We start from the raw sequence: 20,536 nt of genomic DNA on the forward strand, positions 1-20,536 counted from the left end.
GGTACTTGTCTTAGATTAACAAACTGAATTTTTGATATGACTTGTGATAGGAATCGAGCAATATGGGGCAAGGCAGCACCACATGCAGGATTGGCTAGGACTGAGGCCTGTTGGTTCCAGGCTGCTAGTTCTGAGCTGTAGCAGACTGGGCTCAGGAAGAACCTGCTCAGCTCAGCGCAGGCATCAAGATCCCTGGTGTCCATCTTCATCCTCTCTTTCTCCCTCGGTCCGTGCTTCCAAGCCCCCACCCTGGCCATGCTGTGCTTCACACACATGAGGAAAAGACAGCTGTGATCTACAAAAAAGGTTTGGAGGACTATTGCTGAATTTATTAATGTTTTTACTACATGTAATGATGATTGCAGCACTAGACTTTACATTCTTTCTGTAGCAATACTGAATTATTTACCTCATTGTACCTCTTTCTCTTACTTCCTTTTAAGTGTATCAGATTTGAAACTACAAAGTCCTGAAACTGTTCACTTAAACTTATTAACAAGGAACTAAGCAATGAGATTTTCTAAGTGAGAAAAATAAAAGCAGATAATTCTGATTTGCTTAGGGCAACTTATTTTTTTTTTATTACAGTTCTTGATACATAATGAGTAATTATTGCTCCAAATTAATGTGTTTTTCAGTGGCCAAACTGAGCCAAAAATGTTTCTTTCGCAAACCTGCACTACTGCACTCCAGCACTCTGCTATAGATTTGGTACATGAGGATTTATGTTTATTATTTCATTACAGCATGCCAGTGGTTGTAGACATAACAGCATATCTTATGCTTGCTTTCTTTGTAGCAGCTTTTAAACTATGCAGAACTGTTTTGGGTTTTTTTCTGTAAGTGTTGAGAGCATCGTTGCAATTTTGCAAAAGATTTTTGTTATTGTATTGCTTTTGTACTGGCCTGCAAGTCTTTTAATTCTACTGTATTTCTGTTTTTCCATCTGTTGCACAGAACGTATTTCCTAGAGCTAATTTCATATCCAAGGCAAACAAAATAGGTGTCCCCTTTTTGTGGTATTGGTATCTACCCTGTGCCATCTAATCTCAAGCACTTCTTTTGATTACTCCAATCATGTCAGCATACTGTCAGGTGGGAGGAACAGACTGCTAAAGAGAGAAGCCCTGGTAGGGATGCTAGATCCGTCTTTGGCACAATCTCAAGTACCTCACTTCTTTACTGAACTTCTCAGTGAATTTCTTTCAGATCAATTAACGAGAAGTTCTACAAAAAGACACCTTGAATATGTGTCTGATTGGCAAAAGCACTCTGCATCCGGAGCTCCCATCACAACTGTCATGGGTCAGTTTTCCAAATAACTCTTCATGGTCAATGCTAAAAACTTTTAGAGTTTTAGTCACTTATGTTGCTTTGCTGATAATATGGCTCCCAGGTGCTGAACTTCTGAAAAACCCTGGCTTTTTGTGTCTCATAACGCTCTCTCCTGAATTATTTCCCTTTGGTTCAGCTTCTACAGATTTCAGTGTGAGCTGTTCAAGAGAATGCAGCCTCTGATGTCCAGTTCTGCATGTACATAAACAAATTTCATTTGTTCATTGTTATCAGAACTTACTGTATTTAAGCTCTGATAAAAGTGATCAGCTAGCATCATTCTGAAATGATACTAGCTTTGTTTCTGAGATGGTACTAGCTTTGTTTTGAGTTTCAGTTGCAAGATATCATTAAGTGGGAATTTTTTTTTTTACATATTGACTTCAGAAATAGTGGTCGGTTGATTTGTTTTTCCAAGTTGTGAAAACAAAGGCATACCTCAATACACGAGGTCTGCAGCAAGCAAGCAGTTCTCTCACTACACGTGATATTTTGCTAACAGTGTGTTGGTAGCTTGAAAATCCTTGCATGTTGTGGTATTAAGTAGGTATACCGTTAAGAAATGACAACATTTTTATTTCTGGAGCAAGGTCACATTTCACTTTAAGAATTAATTTTGGGAGTCACTGAAAGAGAGAGGGAAGTGGGCTGATTTTGAAGAGGTGACTATCTGTGTCTCATTTCTTGTGCATTTCTGGAGCTCGAGCTGTTGTTTCTATGCTGTAGGGTGTGTGATGCTGTGCTTTGCTGATCTGGGGCAAAAGCAGTCTGTTCAAGTACATGGTTGTAACCACAGAGAAATGTTTCACAGAAATGTTTTTGAGTTAGTTAATAACATGACAGCTTGCTTATATAATGCCCCAAATTAAACATAAAGGTACAGCATTTTGACATTCTCTCACAATTTCAACTATCTCCACAATCTGCCTGGTAAGCTAACAAATGTAAGTGATGTTTTGATGCATCTGCTGCTTTACCAGTTTGCTGTTAAGTTAGAGGTATTTGTAGTATAAAAGCTCCAGTATTCCCGTACCTATAGCACAATTTTACTTTACATCATAGTGCAATCAAATCCTTGTAAATGTCCTTAAATAAAACATAAATTTGTCTGGCAAAAAGTGGCTAGCAGTAAAATTATGAATGCTGGTTATTTCAGCTGATACCCCATAGCCATTTAATGAAAATACAAAAAATATTTCAAGCATTTAAAAAGTGGCTTATTTTCATTAACAGTTTTTGGCTTTAATTATAGGTAAGTACATGCAAACAGTTCAAATAAATTTAGAACAGAAACCTTGTTACTATTTCAGGAAAAACAGTTCTAATTTGTAGATATTATCTTTAGGTTTTAGCTCACAATTTATGACTGTAGTTTAATTATTCCAGCAGTCTTCTCAGCTAAAGCCAACTAGTGTTTGGTTAGCACTGACAAGGGAAGATCTCTGCTTTGCCTTAAAAATGAGTCTGTCTTGAATGTTTACTTTACAATTACAACTTATTCGAGAAGAAGCTACCATCACCTTAGGGTAAATTTCAACAAACACTGTACTTGCAAGAAAGGTGAAGCTTTCCCCTCCTGATTCCTTAATGATTATCTTGCTAGGGGCTTGGCATTTTCTCCCTCTATCCCCCTCCTCATTTACTTCTACAAGTGCAGGAATAAAAAATTTAAGTTACAGTGAATTGTTTTTAAGACTTGGGCTATATAAATAAGTAGAAGAATATATGAACTGTTTTGTGTGTGTGAAGGGGTGTTGTTTGGTTGGTTTTTGTTTCTTCCTTCAAGACCCTTTCCAGTAGAGCTACCATGCAATTGCAAAATAGCAGGAGAGAAGCTCTACCTGATCCTATGAGAACTACATGAAATCCTGGTAACTGAGGTTCGCTTCAAGGGCGCAATATTTTGCTGTTGACTTCAGTGATGAATATACAATTTAACTCTCTATAGCCTATTAAATGCCATTTATGTGATCTTCTTCTAGACTGCAATTGCAATATACTGCAAAATATATTGTCAGAAGGGATTTTTTTTTTAAGAGTAGTTTGCATATTCTACATAGAACCTACATCGTCTCAGGAGCGACGTGCAGTTTTATATGCAGAGCTCGTTGACTGGGAACTCCTTTCAGTTGTGCTGAAGGCAACATACAGAGATAAATCTGAAAGCAAATTTGAGAAGTCTGTATGCAATGCCTGAGCGACAGAACCATAGCTTTTGGAAGGAGGTCTCCACTGAAATGGAAATGAACACATTGTATTCAAATATGGGCAATCTTAAAAGTTGGGAATTTCTTTTTTTGCGTGCCTTTTCAAGGAAAGCGATGGCAATTCTGAAAAAGCTGCTTTTTTCAGTAATTACTTTGTGCAATGTTAATAACACACCTTATGAGATGTTTACTCTATTTAATAGCAGCAAAGCTAGAACAATATTGTGAGTGTTAGTGACAGGATCTGTGTAACTTAAGACATCTGACCTTTGCAGAGCTATCAGTTACACTGAGCCAAATGCTTCTGTGCACATGAACGTGTCAGACTTGCACAAATGTTTCCAGTAGAGAAGGCTATAACTTAAAACTGACTTTTAATGAGACTGAAAAAACCTGTACAAATTCCTGTGTACTTTTCAACATAAGGAGTACTTTCCAAGGCTATGATAACATGTGGTTATCATTGCTGTTACCTGAATACAAAATTGTTGTGCTCAATTTAAAATAATGGAGATAGAACTCAAAAAACAGTGTAAGAGAAGCTGAAATCTTGTCCAGCTGGAGAAAATGAAGGGTCACAAACCATGCCTGCTTGTAAATAAAAAAGGCAATAAATAATATAATATACTAGGAATAACTAGTAGAAGGCATCAAAACTAACCAAATCTGTGAGGCATTTGCTGCTAACAGGAAACTGTTGAAGGCCCTGAAGAGGAAGGCCAACTAGGAAGAACTTCAGAAGAAACTAAGCAGCAGATGAAATTCTGTGTGGAAAAATGAAATTCAGGGAGACGGGGAGGGGGGGAACATGACAGTAGCTTCACAACGAGAGGATGAACTCGGAGTTGTCCGTTACCACAGGGGCACGCGGTCTCAGAGGTGTGGGCATCAGCGCAGTGCTTGATGAGCATCCGAAGTTTACAAAGATAAAAGGGTGGACGGAATGGGGAAACCAGTTACATGAGCTACGAGGAAAGCGATAAAGGCCCATGAAGTGCCGTAACGATACTGCGCTGCCTGCCCGCTCCCTGGCAAGCAGCGGTGTGGGGAAGGGGCGCGGGCGAGGTGCTGTGGGAGAGCCCCTCGCTGATGGAGAGGTGACCGTGGTGGCGGCGGCCGTTGCCGCGCTCCCTGCCGAGGGCGATGGCGGGCGCCAGCACGGACCGGAAGGCTGACGAGGCGAAGGGTGCCGAGGCTTGCCAAGCAGCCTAGCAGCTGACGCGTGGGGAGGCCGATCGAGGGAAGCGGTACGCGCGCTCGCCCTTTTCTTACCTCCCTCTGCCCGCGGCGTCGCTGTTGGCTCCGGGGCGATGCGGCGGTGCTCGGTGCCCTTCCCAGCAGCGGCTGCGGGGCCCCTCGGCCGCCCCTGCCCCTTTAAGAGCGGGAGAATGTTCTGGAAGGTGGTGGGGGGGGCGTGTTTCAGTGGCCCTGTTTAAAATGTATCTTACAAGGTAACCGGGTCTTTTTGGTTATTGGTTATTTTTGTTCTATAAAAACCCAATTGTTCTTGAAATGTCAGCGGACGTGAATGCCGTTGTTTGCATTGTATAAGCATCTCATGTTGTTTTCCGAGATTCAGTGTGATCGGTCTCGCCGCGCGGTTTGTTTGCCGTCGTTGGAGACTTGGTTGCGTTGATGTGGCTTGTACCTTCTCCGTGAGCGCGGCTGCCTTGGGCCGTTGAAAGGTGCCCGCCTGCCTTGTCTTCGAGGAACTGCCAGGGAGCAAACGCACGACCTCGCTTTCCAAATCTGCATGCGCGTTTGAAGGGAGACTTAAGAGTTTATTTCCAGGGTCTTTTCCTCAACTGAAAACTTTGAACGAAAATATTTTTTTTTGGGGGGTGGGGGGGGGGGAAGCGTTATTTACCAAGATCAGGTTGTGGATTTGCTTTTTCGGGTTTTTAGAGAGAGCTTTTCAGATATAAGTTTATTAAACTTCCTTTGCTTAGTTTGGATGACAAGGAAACCTTGTACTAGTTTTCTTGACAATATTTTAAAAAATGAAAAAGTGGTTACTTCGAAAGCTTTTGGAATTCAAATATTTTGTAAACTGTCACTTTTTGAGGAAGAAAGCTGAGAATCTCTTTAATCCTTTTATGAATGCAGGTTTGCTTATCTGGATGTTCTTACGGAACTGTTTCAGAGATGTGTTTAAGCTTTTTTTTGTATGTTTTCTTTTTCAGCTTTGGTTTTAATTCGGTTGATATTATTATTTTTCATGAGCAAAAAGAGACTGAATGCGTTTGTCCGGCATTGGGTTTGCAGAGCTCCGCGCGCGAGGAGCAGGGCTTGGGTCCTCGGGCGTCTGCTGTGACAGCAGGAAAGAGAGTATTTGGCGATAAGCTGTCTGATGTATAATGAAATGTTCTCTTACGACTTTTGTATCTATTAATATATTAGATCCTGGTCCTTGTCCTAGTGAAGCGAATGCAAATTTAATTAGGTTTTGAGAATTACCATCGTATATGAACGATGACTCTGTGGAAGTTGTTGTCTACTTTGAAAATCACGCTTCATGAGCAAAATCCTGGCTGTAGCGAAGAGGATTCGGGAGGTGTCTGTCAGATATTCATTTTCCTCTTCAGTGTATTGTTGATTAGTTCAACTGTCTTGAAAGTGTCGAAGAGACAAATTAGAAGACAGGAATGATAGCTCACCCTGACATATTGTCAGTCTTACCAGGTCTTGTGATTTAACTACAAGACCTAAATTGTAATCAACTCTTTTGGAATACGGTTGGTTTTTTTTTTTTTTTTTTTTTGGGGGGGGGGGGGGGGAGACCTATAGGAAACCTACAGATTAAGTACCTGAAATGAAATAGTCTGTGGTGCATCTTTTTTAGTTTAATGCTAAGCCAATTTTGTGACTTGTGACTCAAACTAGCATTGTCTTTAAGTTTTCAGGTTTTTTTAAGGTTGTTACAATATTAATTATTTTTACTCATTTTTATTTCAAAAGCTTGTGTATTTTATTTATAGAAAATATTTCAGTAATTAATATGAAAAAATAATTTACTGTTACAGTTAAAGAATTCGGAATAATAGAGGGTGAACCTACATTGATTTCTTCAGGGAAGTAAGTGGAAATCATTGTTGCCTAAAATTATAGGGTAGTAGGAAAAAATAAGTCTATCTACCTTTCAGAAGGCACGCTCACTGGGTTTGAAATCATACCCCACGTTATTGCAATCTAGTTCAATGTTTCTGCTAATATTTCCAAATATGAGATTGGTTTTGTGAATTTTTTAACAAACTTAATTGAAAAAAATATTGCAGTCACATCGAAGTTCGCTTGCCCTGCGCTTTTGCTATCTCTTGATTACTTGGATTGTCTTATTCAATTGATGTTACTGACACCAAATTTAACATACATTTTAAGAACGTTCTACGCTTATCCTTACAGCATCTCTTTCCCCTTTTATTTTCTCCATAGATACTACAACATATTCCACTGAGCGATCTGAGCACTTTAAGCCATGCAAAGACAAGGATCTTGCATATTGTCTCAATGAAGGGGAATGCTTTGTGATTGAAACCTTAACAGGATCACATAAACACTGCCGGTAAGTCACTTGCTTGAAAAAAAAACAAAACAAAACTTCTATCCAAGCGTACAGTATTAGGAGAATAAACCTTCAGACCTAGAATTTAACGTGCATAAAGCAATGGAATTTGCACTAGATAGTGATAAGTGTTTTCATGTTGCTGTGGGTGTGTTTTTGTTTTTTTGTGTGTTTTTTTTGCCTAATCTGTAATATTTGTAAATACAAACATATAAATGCAGACAGCAAGATTTTGATTGCTTTTTTAGATAAGACTAACCTTCAGTAATCTATTTTTAATTCATATAAGCAAGTGTTAATGTTTTTTGTTTTTTTTACCTACTCAAATCCTAAGTTCCTTTAGTTGTTCAAATGAGTCCTTTATTTTGGTACCTGAAGTAATGTTTTGACAATAGTTTTATGCACTGTTTGTTGAGGAAGGGGAAGAGTTATTCTTTTAGTTCTAAGAATTAGGGTTTCTTATGTTAAATTACTGAAAGATAAAATGGACTGTCAGTCATCTGAGCCTGCTATATACATGTTGCGCAGTTTTATAGTACTGTACTTCTGTTGCTAATGTCTATTAGTATATTAAATGCATATGTTTTAAGAAATCAGAAAAGAAAACCAGTTTGCGAAATATAATTGTTCTTCATGTAGCAACCAATAAGAAGGGTTGACATCCAGAAGAAGTACTTTAATATCTTCCTCAAGAGGAGAAGAAGAAAAGATTCTGAAACATTTAAATAATCTTTTAATAGAAGTGGTCCAAAATGAGCTCCAGCAATTCAAATGACTTATTCTACTTCTAAGTTTCTAAGATGTATTTGGCATGCAGCATGTATGTTTAAGATGCTTATATGCATGAGTTCCAAACTGAGCATCGTAATACATAGATATAGCTGATAAAAATAATAGATAGCACCTAGGATACTTGGAAGCTTTCCTGAATTATTTGGGACTTAAATTGCTAAATCCCAATGAAAGTTCAGCAATTAGTAAAATTGTCACAAAATCATATGTGCCTGGTTTGGAAGTTGAAATTGTTGTTTTGAAGACTGATACAAATCTGATTATCAGAAGGATATTCCCAAGATTTTTAGTTTTAATATTACATTACTAATTTTTTCCCATTCAATTTTATTTACTTCAGTAATCATTCATTTCTTCCTTTGTTTACTGTTCTTTTATGGAATGCTTATTAAATTAATTATTCTGAGTCATTAGTTGTGGAAATGGATGACGTTTTCCCACTAAATCCATTGTAAAACTATAGGTACTGTTTTCTCCGATTTTTCTGTCTAATTTTTCATTATTTCTTAGAGGTGTCATAAACTATTAACAAGGGTATTATATTATTCAAATATTGGAGCATTTTCCATAGTCAGAAAATTTAGACTAGACAAAACTGATACAAATTAGTGTCAGTGGGGGAAACAAATATGATAATTGTTAATTAGACCGGTAGGTCTTTTTCTGTAAGCAAATTTGTTTGTGCAGATTGTTTTAGTAAGCTGTATGGATTAGACTACTAAACATCCAAAGGACTAAATCTCCTAAGAGAGCTGCCTTTTTTTTTCTTTTTTTTTCTTTTTTTTTTTTTTTTTGACTTTCAAGCTCTTTCACGTGGTCTAATGTGGTTCTAATGCTGCGTTCTGACTAAAGACAAGAAGCTTTTCCATCCAAGCTCTTCTCCATAACTGAATGTTCTGGCTTACTTAGTTTTCATTTTTCCTGTGAAATTTTAAAGTGAAATTTTTCAACATCATCTCTTGTGGTGTTCTTCCACAGGGAAGTATGATTATCGTTTGTGAAGCTGTTAGCTCCTGTGTGTTACAGACTTGCATCACTTGTACAAGTTTTGGGCATCGGCACGCTCTCTGGGAATTAAATACTCGTTTATTTCAGTTGGCACTTTGAAGTGAGGAAATCTGAAAGATGTGTATATGGCAATAAAAATTTCTATAGCAAGAGAAGATACATATTTTTATTAAAATTTAAAATGTGGTTAGTTATGCTTTCAATTCTAAAAGGACCTTAACACTTAACACTAAGCAGCAACTCTTTCTGAATCATTTTATGATGCTGATATGTATATTATTAATTACTTTTAGTGTTTTATTTATTACATAGAATCAGATTATCTTGATGTCCAATTTGAAGGGTAACCCTTTACTGTGACCTTCAAATTCTGGATCTAGGATTCACATTTCTGCTCACTAACATGTCTATTTCTTGGGACCAGTGCTGTGATGAGTGGAACACAGCTGGTTTTCTATCTATAGCTTAGAACCGTGCTCTGAAATAACAGCTAGAGTGTAGACATATTGAAAAATACAGCATTGATGTACAGCACTTGTCCTCTCACTAGGAAAAAAGTAATCTTCCCTGAAAATGAAAGGGTTATGGAATTCCCATTGCAATTAAAGGAATAGTTTGACTACAGAATTATGAAGACTTAGAGTGTGAAATGATACTTTGTTCTTAGAATCAAGCTGCATTGTATACTCTCATTAGGAGTTTGATTTTTGCATCTGTTCTGGGAACAGAGCACCAATTTACTGAAATGGGAATTTGCCGTGCAGAACAGCTGCAGACAGGAGACCTTGATGTAGCAAAAAGTTTGCGTCCTACTTTGTCAGGTTTAAAGAGCTTTAGCAGATGATATGCTTAGATGGTGGTGCAATATCCTTGTGTACGTGTGTAAGGATACATATGCAAGCTATTGTTAAAGCAAAAATAAATATTTGGGTGAGATCCTGGACCTCTCCTGTATCCTCATGAACAGTATTACCAGTACAAACTGGATAGTAATAAGACGATCTCAACTGGCAGTTCAGGCACCTTTCATAGTTGACAGAATTCATCATGCTCTTGTTGGATTACAGAAGGAGGTAAGCGCGCGTTGAACTCCAGCAGTGCCTAATGATGTTGGTAGCTGGCTCTGTAACTTTTTATCATGAGATACATTCCTTGTCTAGTGGGAGAACCTGTAACTTTCCAGAGCCGCACCAGTATGTGTCCTTGGTGAAGGGCAGAAAGGAGGTTTTGCTGCAGGAGACCACTGGGAAGAGAGCACATGAGGAAACCTGAGGCAGCCCTCCTCATGTATGTTCCATTCTTGCCCGCCTCAACGGAGTTGTCTTGAAGTGATGAGATGTTTTAGCTTAGATGGCAACTGGAGAAAGAATGTAGAAATTGGAATAGTTTTCAAAATCTATAATGCTATGTTTATTTGAATTTGTAATTTTGTTCCATGACTCTTGATGGAAATTTCTATAGTGATTAAACTAAGAGATCTCCAGCATGGTCATGTAATGAAGAAAATACCCAGGGTGCTGTTTGTGCTATTTTAAATGTGTGACTTCAATATTTATTTTTGTGAATGGTTTTGACACTAGCTTGTTTAAGAATAGAATAGGTCAGCAGTAGGGAAACTTCATATTTAGTTTCTCCATATGCTGAAGTTTCTTTTTTGAACAGGATTGCCTTCTTGAATTGAGAACATAAGCTGAATGGTGAGGGCACTTGATTTGTCGTGAATAACCAAAAAAAGTTTGCACTCAGTACCGACATACTAGCATTTAACCAGATATTACCCAATGCAGTATTTACAAAAAAGTTGTGGTTTTGTCTATGTACAATTTTATTTCACAGACTATAACTCAAGCCATTCCGATTTTTGAGTTAATCCTTCTGTCACTTTTTCTGCTTAGTCCTTTTATTCTCTCCTGATTACTCATTTAGGCTGGATGAATGAGTGGCTGAAACTTAGAAAGGAGAAGAGGATTGCACTGTTGTTAAATTTCTCTTCCAAAAGAAGCCATTGAGACTGTTGTGTATGCATTGGAAATTTTGGAGGTGGCAATGATCTGTGGTGTAGTTTTTACAAGTAAAGCAAAACCTGAAAATAATTGATTATTGAATAGCATTGAATAAGCAAAGCATTTCATTGATGTCACAGTATTACAAGGTTAGTTTCATCAAGAAAAATCCATTGTATTAAGCTGATGACCAAATGTACAGCTACAACGATATAGAAAAGTAAGTTGTGCTGTAATTCAGGATGCTTTCCGTGTCAAGGGTGATTAGCAGACCTGTTATGCAAATTACTGTCTTATGAGCACAGTTATAGGAAATTATCTAGATCATATCTGAGTAGTTGCAAACATCATCAGCTGGAAATGCTGTGCTGTTTACTTTAGAAAAGCTGAGGTGAACTTGAAATACCCCATTAGGTTCCTCCAAAGTGTTTATATCTCTCCCTCTATATATAGATATATATGTATGTATATAGATTGCATTATTATTACATCACCCACTTATTCAGCAGTGCTTTTAAAACTCTTGCTTGTCTTCAGATACAGTTGTTTAATGCCTGAAGCGTCATGACTGTGATACTTCCAAAACCCAGGGCTATAGAAAATTAGGAAGCACAAATTCTGGCCAAAAGTCCATCACATGAATTGCGCAGCTCAAGGGCAGAACCTGCTCAGCTATACTGATGTGTTCAAGACCGTGTTAGCAAAAAGCAAGAACATTAAAGCCTTTGTTTTTCTGAGTAATATGAGTAACAATCCTGCAATTTCACTACTTCTCCCTTTTTATTGGAATAGCTCACGGTTTTCTTGTCTAGGTTTAGGTATTTCTTTTCCTTCTAAAAAGAAAAAAAACCTCCTGTTTATCGTTTCTCAAGCTTCTGGCCCTTGAAATTTGAGGAAAAGGTTGCGTGACTTTACTGCCACATGCCTGTTTTATCCTTTTAAACTAATTTAGGTAGTAGCTGTGAAGAAATCTGATGTAAATGCCAAGGCACCTGATGAACTTGTGTCGGTATGTATTAACTAGGAATCATCACTACTTCGGTCATTAATCTATCCTACATGGTTTTTACCATTTGATCTGAAATTTCATATAATCAGAATGTAAGATTTGAGATCATTTAGTTAGAATCAGTTTATCCTTAAATTATTTTCCAAAGACTAAACTTTACTTGCATAAAAACAGTGCCTCCTTGGTTACCATATTCTTTTCCTAATATTCCTTTAAAATTTAAACCCTCCAAGTGTAATACTATGGAATAAGCATACAATAAAAGTGAATGAAAGCAATTAATAAAAAACCAAAAAGTTTTTAAACCTAAACTTATGTGTATACATGTATAAGCTTTAAGAAAAAGAGAAGAAAAAAACTTGTAAAGAGTTTAATATCCTTCCTTGGTGAAATTGTGCAAGAACATACTATGTGATATTAACGTAAAGCATTTATACATAATAACATCTGTTTCCTGCTTCCACATCGAAAGAAAGAAGTAGTTGAGAAACCTTCTTGTCCAAGTATCTTAATTATTGATTAATCAATAACAATCTCAACGCTTCATTTTACAGTGATTTTCTTTTAAAATTTTTTCAATGAATTATTACATTTGGTAGATATTTCCCTTCCTCAGTCTTCCATAACTTTTGCTGTAGAAAATATTTTCAGCTTGAAATAATATGTATGCAAATTGAAAAGTCTTATGAGGTTGAATTACTTGTAAGTATCTGCAAAACTGTGTTTCAATGCAGCCGTGTTACTGAGTTTATATTTCAGATGTTATTGTGGCAGATATCGCCCTTCATGCGTTTAGAAAAATTCACCCTTCAGCACATGCTTAAGTTCCTATACTTAACTCTTAAGTGCTTTTTTGAGTAATGCAATAATTAGTGATTATTACTGATTACTGATTTTGCTGTTGATGTGAAAATCTGATATTGTATTATTTCTTCAAATAACTTTTAAGGTCTGGCTGAAATCCACACTCCCAAGAAATCACTGGCAAAGCATCTATTACCCACTTTTTCCTTCTTAAATATTTTTGGAAAACAGTCTTATTTTGGGGTGGAAAAATTAATTGCACAGTAAAAATAAATGCAAAATAGAACTAAGCTTTTGTTTCATGACAGCTTTAAGTTTAATTTCCATCCAGATGCCATAGCCTGTATGCATAGTATTTCATTCTTTAGTGCTTTCTGCTTAGCACCTTCAACCGGTGAGATTTGGTAATCATTTCTGTGTCAGAAACTTTGATTTTTTTCTGATTCCGTTCCTTTTCAAGTCCTCAAACTTGCACACTAGCTTCAGGTTATGAATTATCAATGAAGATGCAGTTTTGCGGTCAAGAGGAGTAAGGTAAAGCCACAGTACTGTACAAATGAAATGCGTGCCCAGTTATTTAAGTTATATGCTAGTTTAACTTCATTCACCTATGCAATTCATTTGATTTAAGCAAATCTTCAGAGCAAGAAAATAATATTAAAAGTGCATTTCATGTTGTTTGTTTGAAATTTTTATTCAAATTAATATTAATGAAAATTCTTAAAGAAGAGATAAAGGAAAAATTGTGTACAGATAAGCATCCAAATTTAATGTTAAAGCATAAGAGAATGTATCTATTTATTTTTGAACTTGTGCCAGTCAATAAAAGATTGAAAACCTGTGAAATTAGGTTTTTCTTCCCAAAATACTACTAAAAGGCTAATATAAATCCATTTTCAATTAATATAAAGGATGGAAAAATGGTTACAGGCTTAGCAGTCCTCCCCGACCCTACCTCAGCCTAGTGCTTTTTAAAGACACGCATTCTGAATCAAACAATGTTAATTCTCTTTCTTCTACGCATGTACATGATTATTTCCCAAATATAGAGAAGTACCTTTTTTTTTTTTTTTTTAGAACTATTTGTAATTCAAATATTTTTGAAAGCTTTAAAGTAAATCGTTATCTCTCTTTGGGGAGGTGGAAGAGACCGAATTCCATTCCCTTTGATTTTGGCAAGATCTCTTCAGTTGGTTGAAGTAATAGCTGGGTTATAACCTTGCATTTTAATACAGTCTTTTATAAAAATGAAAAATGTGAGTGCAAGCTCAGCAGCTGAGTTAGTTTTTTCTTGTGTATGCTAGTGTTTCTTGTATTTCTTGACTTGGTGCCTAGCTGGGAGATCAGAAAACAATGCTGTGCCAGTATTTATTCTCATGCTACATTGGCGAGAACACATGAAGCTGGTGGAATCTTAGATTTTTAGCACCACATTTTCTAGTGCCCACATGTTTCTGAAGCTATATCTCGTCATCCAGGGTTAGTAAGGCATCCTGATAGAAGAGCATATTTCCACTCAGAGATGACTCAAACCCATTCTGTATAAAATACAAACTTCCGTGAAGAAAGTTGATTTGTGCATGGAAGAAACTGTCTCTAAACTGCTACCTTTTCCTCAGATCTGAAGGAAGATAGCTGTATGACCTACAGAAACCTATTACTCAGTATATGCTGCCTGGAACTAAATAGAAGATGAAGCTGTAAAGGCTGAAAAATTGCAGAGGTGAAGATCCCCCTACTCCAAGGGATGTTTCATCATTTTACAAGAATTGTTTTTTCCCCTTCCTTCCAAACCCTGCAAATGAAAAGTGGTATGGTACACAATGAATAAAGTATCTGTAGAACAGAAAACCTTTAAAAGTATGGGTGCAAATATCAATAGCACATATTGCATCTTTCTTGAAGCTAAGATATGCAAATATTCTGCCATCAAATCCTGCCTTTAAATTAACTTGGAAATAAATTTCATTTTTTGGTTCTACCTCCTGTACGCAAGAAGGAATTTGTGAAGTGTGTAATGCAAATATCTGAACTCTCACTTGTTTAAATTCTCATCCTTGGCAGTGTTTACAGTACACTGATAGCAATAGCATTTCCAACCTAATCCTTTCTGCATACATTCCCCAGAAGATTTGCTTAAAAAAAAATCTTACTAGCAGAAGAAATAAACTCTCTGGACAATTAATTGACTGACTGAAATAAAAGCAAATGCCAACTATATCAAACTACTAACAAATAATACATTTTAATCCATGAGTACTCACTTCTGTTCACTCATCTCTTATTCTGCAAAGAAAACCCTTCCTTCCTACTGTCTCAAATAGGAAGAGGAGAAGGGAGGCAAATATGATGAATTCTGTAGTGTTACAAAAACTAAGGTATCTAGATTGGATGTGCAGGTCAAAAAATGGAAATTAGCATACAGGTATTGTGGTAAAGAGATGAGCTGGTCATTTGAAGACAAAACAAATTCCTTGAAGTTGCCCAGTGTGAGCAGGAATGGACTCTAAGCAAACTGGCAACAGTATCCAAGAAGCAGACTTGCATAAAGGATATTCACATGTATCTCCAGAAGGCTGTAGTGAAACATCTTTTGGGCTTTATTTTTTACCTTATCAGAAACTTCCTTAGATAGCAAACTGAAGATTTTGCAGAACAATGCAGTTCTAAAGGATAGTGTCAGAAGCCTAGAGTAATAACTTGCCTGCTGCTTGTATTAGCATAGGAATTTGAGATCAGACACCTGGTTACTTAAGATAGTTATGATGTGCCAATATAGTCTTGTATAAATATAAATATGATAGTGGAGTAGAGAAGGTAGAAATATCTGGAATTACTTGATAGGGTAATTATGCAGTCATGACTAAGGATATACAAAAATTAAGTTAAAAAGATTGTTTATGTGTTTGTAGCCTCGATTGTTATAGTGCACATCATGGCAGATTATCGTCAGTAAATAATCTGGGAAAGCATTCTTGGCTGTCATCGAACTTGTTGAAAGAATGGAGAGGGGACATATCATTGCCTTCACACACTGTATTTCTGTTAGCCCTTCCAAAGTTACAGCTTGTCCAAGCAGTATAAATATTTCCAAAGTTGAAAGCAAACATCTTTGGAAACATCAGTTTGTCAGATGTGTAGAACATTAGCTGAATGTATATCTATGATAGTGATACTGAATCTGTAATTTTAATAAGAGGAATACTGTTTTATTAGAATTGCTTCTGTGTTTAAAATAGACGACATGCATAAAAAGCAATATACGCAATATGTGCTTGAGAAATAAGAAAAGGCTTTTTTACATTGTAAGCTTGCTGTGCCCTTCTTCAGTCTTATTTTCAACTATTACTGTTAATTGGAGCTTTCTCCTCATTGTAGAGTTTTGTCATCTTAGATCCTTAACAGAATCGTAGAAAACAGACTTGAAAAGGATCTGGGGATGTCATTTAGTGTCTACTCCAAGATAGTTAACTTCTGACAGGTTTTTGTCTGACTTGCTTTGAAAGTCCTCTAAGATTGGAGATTTTGTAACGTCACTAGGCCATATAGTCTGATCTGTTGTCTTCCATCAGAAAGATTTTCCTGAAGTCCAGTCTAATGCTTTTTTAGCAGAAATTCAAGCCTGTTACTACTTGTTCTGTTCAGCATGGATGTGGAGAACATTACTGCTTGTAACATCTTTCTACAGTGTATTTATCTTCTTTCTTCCCCACAGTATGCCTTTCTTCAGGCTAACTCTTCCAGCTTTCTTCTCCTGATGCTTTTTAGATTTCTTGAATTCCGGATCTGTGAAGTTTAACTAATGAGAATTTTCTAACAAAGATGTTTGTCAGGCAAATTTCGCTTTTAAGGGAGGAAAAAGAAGACTAATTCAGTCTGGCTTCTCTCTGTTGGCTGCATCCACGTAGACCAGCCATGCAGCAGTTACGCTTGCTTTCAGTTTTCAGGTATGCTAAGGAAAACCAAGAGCATTGTGGTTGTTGCTTAAAACTCAGCAGCGACTGTAATAAAAATCACAGGGGAGAGAATTTTTTATATGCCTTTAAAATTAATTTTTACAGTAGAGCTCTAAAACGTAAAACTTTTAAAATTCCATTTTGGCCTGATAAGCAAGATGAGTTCTTCTGCACACCATTAGCTAGTAAAAACGTTTCATCTTCAAAAACCTATTGTGGATTGACAGAAAGAGGACGAAAGGATGAATCAAAATGCCTCCTTGTTCTAACTTCTTACTAAACTCTTAAAACACAGAGATATGTAGTAATAACTCCTAGGTATCGTGTAGTTTGTTCCCTCCAAAGTTAAAATACCCAAAAGAGATGAGATGCTCTAACCTTAATGGTATGTATATTGCTCATCTGTTTTTTAAGTTGATCATCTCAGGAGTGAATATATAGCTTCTTGTTGTTTTTTAAATCTCCATTAACACAGAATCAGTTCCCAGTGGAAACAAACCAGAAGATCTGAAGTATCTGAACACCGTATTTTCTGTTATGTGGCTTAGCATACTGCTTATGGTCTGTGAATGTGCTATACTTGATTACGTACCACAGCTTGCAATTGAGCAAGTAAAAAACAAAACAAAACAAAAACATCCTCCTGCTCCTCCCAGACAGGTCAATGTATACACTATGGAACTTTAACTTGTCAGAAAATCCTTATGGTGTAAGGTCATTAATGTGTCTGTTGAAAAGTACCATAAGACTCTGCTAGGCTTTAACTGGGTATCATGAGTCTGCACCTTCCTGACTAGAGCCATAATATTTTATTTAATATGTGTATATTAAATTTCTGAAGATTTTCCCAAGCAAGGTAATTTAAGCCTTCTAGGTATCAGCAGTGGTGGTTGAATTAGAAAGCTAGTTTTAAAGTGCTGCTTCTAAGATTTGGTAGTTATTTTTTGATTATATCATCGCTAAAAGCTTGCTAATTTTACTTGTTATGGAAAGCTCAAGGGAAGCGGTAGGTATTATACGCGGTCCCAAATTGATTATTAAGTCACCATTCTTTGCTGGAGAGGTGAATGACCGTGAAGAAAAACTTGGACTAAACACAGAATCGTATTCACTTTAGGACCTTTACCTTTCTCACTGAACTGTTATCATTGCCTGATAAAAATTTCTGATACCTTAGTTTTTACTAACAGATCCACAGGGATATGATCTGTGCACAAAATCACCATGATTCTAATGCTTAAGTACAAGATTTTAATTACATGAGTCTATTCCAGACTTCTTTTTTTCTTCTTCTCCAGTGAGAAAAGTTCATTTCAAACATTTAGCCTTGCCAAAGTCATAAGAAGTATTAGGCAACTTTACCAACAGAGAGTGTGATTGCAGACTGAAGAACAGGGTTAGGGCAGCACAGTGACTATATGCCAGTCTGTGAATACTCCAGAGGAAAAGATTAGGAATGGGATTTGTGATGAGCTAGTTTACAGATAACATGGAAAACAAAAATTGGAATGCAATGAATTCATAAGCCAGTAACACTTAAATGAGGATAAATGCCTAAACATAGAATTTTTGTATTCAAGAATTGTCTAAGTCTTTGTGTACTTAGGAAAATTATATATTAAGGGAATGTTGTGTGTAAATCTATACTGCTGTTTTCATACTAAATTGCTTCTGCATCCACATAACTTGCTAACTCAAAAAATAGTGCAGAAGGCATTGAAACTTAACATTACTGTGTTGCCTAGGGTCTATCTAATTTTTAACTTATTAGAACAATGGCCTATTTGTTTTATAAATCACTTGGTATGTTGCAGTAGCTTTCAAGCAACAGGCACTAAATCAGTCTAACTGAGCAGCAGAAGAACATAATATTACAGCTGGTCTGGCAGAGTATGTCTCAATAAGGTATTGATCTCCTCATAATAAAGAAAAGGTGTGCTGAGATGGGTTCAAAGAGGAGCGTTATCTCCGTATTAAAATACTGATTCAAATAATACATGATGTTGAGGAAGAAAAAAAACGTTTGGACAAAACCTAAAATGTTTCCCCTACTACTCCTGGCCAGTACTACTGCTGTCCTGGGCAAGCGGAATAGAGGAATGTTTTGGATTTTCTCCTTTTTTTAACATTACTTCGTTGACCCTTTTGATGATTTCGTCAGAGAAGATATGTTTCTCTGCTTGTGGGTATCTATAGAGCTGACAGTGAAATAATAATAAAAAAAATCAAATATTTAATTGTTGTTACAGCTGGAGTGAGCTGAGAGTTTAGCTCTGCATATTGGAGCTTTGGAATTGTCAACTCTTCTGTGCCCAGAATTCCGTGTAATTAACGGGGTTTTGTCAAAAAGTGTTGATATTGTTGATATATGTTTATTCAAAGTAATTTATATTCTGCTGAACTGACGGAAGTTTTTTTTTTCTGAACAGTTGCGTGACTCTTACAGTTGTTTTTCTGCTTGCCTTCATCCCTCACAAAGGTTTCTGCCTCACTGACCCATTGATTCTGATTGGCCTGTTCCAGAGGACAGGAAGCCTTGTGTTTTGGCTAAGTCTAATTATGGCCTTGGCTGTGTTTCTGTCACTAGCTTCCTCATACATCTACTGCAGCATCTATTCTTCTAGCTTTTGCACTGTGTAGTTTTTGCCAGTGTGAATTTACAGAATGAGAAACATCCCTGAGAATAAAGCCAAGTAATTAAGAGAGATAGCTGCTTTTAGCTTATTAGTTTGCCCTATTGAAAAGTAAAAAATGTGAGGGGCTTGGAAGAAGGCAGGCACTTGAAGACATACGTTATTGCTGTCATATATTTTGTGTAGTAACTGGGTTGCTTGCTTTTTACGAACCTAGAGAAAGAAACAGAGGATTTATGTTTGACTTGTGATGATTTAGGAAAAAAAGTTCATGCTAGAATGGCAAGGAACATAAATCTGTTGTAAAATATCTTAAAATTAGTATATTATTTCTGAGAAAAGTAAGCCCAGTAATGGAATGTTCTTAAACATAGAATAAATCACTGTTTTATTGTGAAATCTGCTGCTGTTCCCAAACAAGTAGATAACTGAGAGAGCTGACAAACTGCCTTCCAGACCTGTAAAGAGGGCTATCTTGCTGCAGAGAGTAAAAGGCAAATATTGGCCACTGTCTGACAGAGGTGGAAAGGCCAAGTGAAGCCACCTGCTGTTAGTATTAAAGAACATGCTATTAGAGTCAGCTGAGATGGAAATCCCTGAGAGCACTCTATCCATAGTGAGATGCATCAGTTTCTACGTTGCAAACCAATGCAACTTCATCTTTTTGTAATCGTTTCTGAGATAGTTAAGTTATGCAGCTCTCCATAACTTGTGAAGGATAGTTAGTGTTTCAGTTTATACAACTTGTCAGCTAGTGTAGAGAATCAATCTGAGTAAATGTAGGTCTTTTGATTACTGATATTTTATTGTTGATGTTTTTAAGGTTGGAAAAGTCAGTGCTGAAAATTCTCTGGGAAATTCATCATAAGTGAACCCTTGTGATTAATCCTCTGCAGACACATGTAATACTTGACTTAGGAAAAATGCATTTGTCTGGGAAAAAGATGGGAACCAACTGCCAGCGTAAGAAATTTACTAGTGATAAATATGCCAAGCCTTTCAGGCCAAGCAGTGCTTGGGGTCACACTGGTTTCAGTCTTTTCCTAAGGTGAAGGCCAAGTTTAATCTAAGTAATGATCCTTGTGTGTTTAACATTTAGCTGTGTGGGGTTTTCTTGTTTTATGGTTGGAATCTAAAATGTATAATGATCTGTGAGATGCAATGTCCTTGCTGTCCTTTATGGAAAGGGAGCTTGAATAAAAGTAGGTCAAGATAGGTTTTCAAAAG

At 36.7% G+C, this 20,536-nt stretch overlaps 1 protein-coding gene across 2 annotated transcripts in view; it reads left to right on the top strand.

Moving 5' to 3' along the window:
- The window catches only part of NRG3 (neuregulin 3), a 427,522-nt gene that overhangs the window by 172,338 nt on the left and 234,648 nt on the right, over positions 1–20,536 (top strand). For both annotated transcript variants that reach the window (XM_009688061.2, XM_068950622.1), the window contains exon 2: positions 6,975–7,104. In XM_009688061.2, the coding sequence (XP_009686356.2) occupies positions 6,975–7,104 (130 nt within the window). The remainder of the gene's footprint in view (positions 1–6,974; positions 7,105–20,536) is intronic.

Source organism: Struthio camelus, chromosome 7 (genome assembly GCF_040807025.1).
Source record: "Struthio camelus isolate bStrCam1 chromosome 7, bStrCam1.hap1, whole genome shotgun sequence".
In the NCBI taxonomy this organism is placed as follows: Eukaryota; Metazoa; Chordata; class Aves; order Struthioniformes; family Struthionidae; genus Struthio; species Struthio camelus.